This window comes from Microcaecilia unicolor, chromosome 6 (assembly GCF_901765095.1).
Source record: "Microcaecilia unicolor chromosome 6, aMicUni1.1, whole genome shotgun sequence".
Taxonomy (NCBI): domain Eukaryota; kingdom Metazoa; phylum Chordata; class Amphibia; order Gymnophiona; family Siphonopidae; genus Microcaecilia; species Microcaecilia unicolor.
The window spans coordinates 182,138,905-182,144,163 of NC_044036.1; the positions used below are offsets into that span (position 1 = coordinate 182,138,905).

General features: G+C 44.6%; 1 protein-coding gene across 1 annotated transcript; it reads right to left on the reverse strand.

Moving 5' to 3' along the window:
• Window positions 1-3,024: 3,024 nt before the first annotated feature.
• Window positions 3,025-4,666, reverse strand: LOC115472759 (probable G-protein coupled receptor). The gene has a single exon (XM_030207154.1). It carries the CDS (start codon window positions 4,457-4,459, stop codon window positions 3,230-3,232), a length of 1,230 nt encoding a protein of 409 aa, XP_030063014.1. The 5' UTR covers window positions 4,460-4,666; the 3' UTR covers window positions 3,025-3,229.
• Between the last annotated feature and the right edge of the window lie 593 nt (window positions 4,667-5,259).

A 5,259-nucleotide genomic window follows, 5' to 3' on the forward strand; every position in this document is an offset into this window, starting at 1 on the left:
GAAGCTGCAAGTTGAGCTGTTTCCGCCTTTGCTGCCTCAGTTTCCCTAAGTTCCCTTAAGTTCCTTTAAGCCACATGGCTGTATGGAGGTCTGTGCAGCTCAAAAGAACAGTCAGGCCCGGGATGGCAGATGCAAAAAGGAGCCTGACCCTGTGGCTCTGCAGCTCCTCCTCCTCCTCCTCTTATAGCACTGGACCAGTGAGTGTGCAGGAAGGGGTGCCTCTGGAAAAATATGGATGGGGTGTGTGTGCTGGGGGGGGGCTGGAAAAAGGGTGGATAGAGTGTGGGCTCAGGGAGTGGGACTGGAAAAAAAGGTGGCTGGTGTGTTGGTGCAGGAGGGCCCTAGAAAAAAGGGGGCTTGTCTGTTGGTGTGGGGGGGGGGGGGCTGGAAAAAAGATGGATGGAGTGTGTGTGCAGGGGGGAATTAGAAAAAAGATGGATATGGGGGGCTGGAAAGGTGTATGAGGTGTGTGCGTGTGCACCATGGGAATGGGATGGATGTCTGCATGAAAGAGCATGGATAATTGCACTGTAATGCCTGGGGGAGATGCCAGCCCGTATAATAGGGGAATTCTGCACAAAAAAATTACATATAAGGTGTACAGAATTTTAAATTTGTTTGCGCAGAATTCCTAAGGCAAGCTAAACTGACAGTTATGAAATCCCCATTCGCCTTAGCAGTGGCATAGCTACCGGGGGCCTCAGGGACCCAAGCCCTCCCATCCCTCTCTTTGCCCACCCCCCCCTACGCTGAGGACCGGTGTTAGGCAGGGGCGGCTACACAGTGCCTCATGTGCCTAGCAGCCCCGCAGCCCCAGAATCATAGCCGACACTACCTTCCCTGCCTCTCTCTCCCCTCTAAGCTGCTTCCCAAGCTGTAGCACTTTTCCTTCCCTCTCTCTTCTTACCATCTCTCGTGCAGATGCAGTACTAATTACCCCCCCCCCCCTACACACACACACACACCTGTTGGTCTAGCGGCCCTTCCCCACACCCCTACCTTCAGTTGGAGGAGGGATAGAGGGGCATCCATTAAAAATTTGCCCAGGGCCCCGAAATATGAAGTTAGGCTGAAGGAAGGAAGTGACTGGAGAGAAGAATTTCTTCTTATGTAGATTTTTGTTAGTATTGGAAGTATTGGCTTTAGTTCAATCTTGTCCAAAAAGAGAGAGAAAAAGGAGCTTCCGAGCTTGAGAGATTCAACTACCAAAAAAGTTAAAAAAAGCAGAAGAACAAGCACTAAAAAGTGGGAACGGTGAAAGAGATCTCAACAAGAGAGGAGTGGAAAGTGAGTAATGTGAACAAACAAGCAAAACAGCCCAGGTAGGGAAGGGGAATTTACTTAGGAGATGAAATCACAGAGCCCAGGGAGAAACTCAAGCACCAAAAAAAAATAAAAAAAGACGTTGGGACACAGGAAAAAGACATTTCAAGGGATCACAAACACTTATTTAAGTTTTGTTTACTGTATATTAAAGTGCATGGAATTAGGAGAAAGGGAAATGGGACTTGATATACCATCTTTCTGTGGTTCTTGCAAATACATTCAAAGTGGTTTACATTGTATATACAGGTACTTATTTGTATCTGGGGCAATGGAGGGTTAGGTGATTTGCCCAGAGTCACAGGGAGCTGCAGTGGGAATTAAACCCAATTCCCCGGGATCAAAGTCTGCTGTACTAACCACTAGACTACTCCTCCACTACGCTGTATATGCAGTGTAAAAATGCTACGATACAATTTCATACAGTAAAATTATATTGCAATACCAATCAGGATTCAGGATGTCTTTTGTTTAACAGAATATAAAATTATTTGCCTGATATTCAGCCAATGGTGTTTAGTGTTTTGTTGACCGCCACTAGCTAGGATTGCTAACTAGATCCAGATTCACCCAACAGGGTTGATCCAGTCCTAGGCTTATCCACTGCATACATGGACTTCTGGTTCTGATTTCCCCATTGGCTTCCCTAAGAAAAGCAAGGCTACAAGTCCCTGGGTGCATTGGAGTAAGCCCAGGCCTGGATTAACCCTGTCAGGCGAATCTGGATCTAGTTGGCAACTCTACTGCCGGCATTATGCCCCGAAATTCAGTGCTGGGCCATGTCTGGGCTTCGGCATTGAATTTCTGGGTTTGCAGAGCCAGCTAGAGCATAACTGATTAAGGGGCCCTTTTACTAAGGCACAGTAGGCCTAATGTCTGCCTACCATGTACTAAACGGGCACTATCGCTGGACACACTGAGGCATCCCATGGTAGTTTCCTGCTCAGAATGTGTTAATCTTGCACTGGAACATATTGTTTATTTTCCTGCTCAGGAAGCATGCCCATGGGCGGAGACTAGGCATGCCTGCACTAATTGGGTAGCACAGGCACATTGCCTAGTGCTACCTGATTAGCATGGTAATAGCATGGGAGCTCTTACCACCTCCTAAATAGGTAGTGCTAAGGGCTCTTGCTATAATGGCCATGTGATAATGGGGAAATTGGGTATTACAAATAAAATATGGCAAGGCAGCCATTTTACCCCCGTGCTAAAAATGACCGTAGTGCACAGAAAACCCACGTGCTAACATCAGCACTGGTCACTTTTTAGCTCGGCTTGGTAAAGGGACCCCTAAGAGTGATATTCAGCACTTAATTGGCTATGGGACACCTCATAAAGATAGTACTGACTTTTATACAGACCTATTTATGCAGTTATCTTGTCCAGTTAAATGCTGAATATTGGCACTTAACCAGTCAAGTGCAGACTCTGCCCCTAGAATGCCCCCAAAATAGATGGCTTTCAGTTAGGCACTAACTGGATATTTTCAGTGGCACTAACAGGTTAAGTGTCGCTGAAAATGACTGGTTAGCCCCGAAGAGGTGATTTATCCAGCCAGGAGCCATTTCTGGTTGGTTAAATAACTTTGAATATTGACCTGTATATATTCTATGTTGGGTCTTAGAGTATACCCCCTCCCCCCCCCGCCATTCCCAGAGAACCCATCACTGGGGCTAAGAAAGCAACTAGGGTTCTATGTCATGAAATTTTATAGGTGCATGCAATAAATGATTTGGTAAAACTGGTAAACTGGCAGTTGGTAAAGACTTAGCCTGCTATGACCTCTAAGGACATCTGGTAGCTCTATGGCATTCTCATGGCCCAAACACATCATTCAGTTTCTCATTTGATTATCCTAATCCATTTAAATCCCTTCCAGAACTCATGTGATTCACATTTCCCATCAACTAGTGTCCTCTGGAATTTGTCCTGGGATTCTGAAACCAACCATGTTCTCCTCTAGCATACTCTTTGGGCTGGAACTGATGTAACTTGATCTGCTTTCCAAAATGGAGCTGGTCCGCTGCAGGAACTGAAAAAAGTTTTCTGGAGTAGAGCCTTCATTGCTCGAACAGGTAAAATCTTGGTTTATGGGTCTATTCAGAAAGTGACGGCCCAGCTTTGAAAATTCCTCTCTTATCTGTCGATTCAGAAAGCCGTGAAAAAAAGGGTTGATAGCAAAGGATGAATAAGCAAGCCAGGTGACAACTGTTTCTACCTGGCTGACAGCTGGGCTAGGAGAATGGATGGAAAAGTACAGCTGGAAGGAAAAGAAAGGTAACCAACAGAATAAGAACTGTCCAACAATGAGAATCAACATCAGTGCAGCTTTTCCTCCTCCAAAGATCCATTCTGGGGACAGCCTAGCTGGAAGATTTCTCGTTGTGATAATAGTCATCTGACTGTTAAGAGAATCTGATCGCCCTCTTGAGCTAGCAGTCCATGATGGCACAGGTCCATGATGAAGAGAGGCAGTCCGGGCAACTTTATAGATACTGCAGTAGACAATGAAAATGATTAAGGTTGGCAGCACAAAACAAAGGATACTGAAGCAAATAACAAATATTTTCTTATAGGCTCCAGGGCTCCAGTATATAGAGCACCGGTTAGAGTTTATATCAATATGATGCTGTGGCCATCCCATCAAAGACAAAGAGGCAACTAGGACAGCCTTAATCCAGATGAAGACCAATACAGTGGCCACCAAGGTAACTGTCATCCTGATTTCATATCTCATGGGGTGAACAATGTAGTAATACCTTTCGATGCTGATCACTGAGATGGTAAGGATGGAAGCACTAATGACGCAGACATTTAAGAAAATGAAGGTCTGGCATTCAATGAAGCTAAAGATAATCATATTTAAAAAAGAGAAGCTAGAAACAATTCCCAGAGGCATAAGGAGAATGGCAGAAAAGAGGTCCACCAAGCACAGGTGGCACACAAAGACAAATTTTCTCAATACTGGGTTCTTCAGGATAACTACTACCAAGGTCGTATTGGCCAACAGTGCAATGACATTGAGCAGGACCATGAAGAAAATGCCAACAATATCCTGGAGCTTGGAAGCGCCCACAAAGAAAGATGATGTTTTGAAGGTCTGGGAAACATTGAATTCTGTTCTGTTTGCCATCTGATTCACTAGCTAATGCCACGTTCCCAACCCATTGGTGGCAAAAACATTTTTTGTGGCGAGACCAAGGCAGCAGCTTCCAAAAGATGACCTCGCCTTCGTCAATGGTGAGTCACTTGACCAGTGATCGCTCTGAAAGAAAATGGAGGAAAACAGAAGAAAAATTAAACATGCTGCAATTTCACTTTCCATCAGACTTTTCCAAGGACCATTGGTTTAATAAGACAAAGACATCTAATTGAGACAAAAGGAAACCTTTGGTGTGGAACAGAAAAGAACAGTTCTCTTCATGAAGACTGACAAGTGGTATGCCCTTCGCTTGTCATGCTTGTTATTATCTGCTGTGCTTCTATACCACAAACCTACTTCCCCCTATTATTGAAGAACTATTCAATGGTATGAAGCCCCTACCCCCTTGAAAAACTATCAGATCTGCACTGCTGATTTAGTCCATCTGCTACTAGTGAAATTGCGTTCATTTGCTATATAATCTGTAGTGTTTTACCGCAGTGGGCAAGTGTACATTGTAATGTTTGCAGGAATTCAGGTCTTGAAGTCCAACAGTTAGAGGTGTAGTTATCAATGTGGGCTACCATGAAGACATGTAATTGCACCACTAACTCGTGCTATTTTAGCACAGGTCCCATTTTATGCAAAGAGACCTAGTTACTAATAATGGGGGTTAACAGTAAAATAACACATCTTAATGGGAGCCCACATTGCTGTCCTTGTGTTTTACTGTTGAAGCATGCCACCCCATGCAGCATTTTATTTATTTATGTGGATTTTGCTCATGCCTT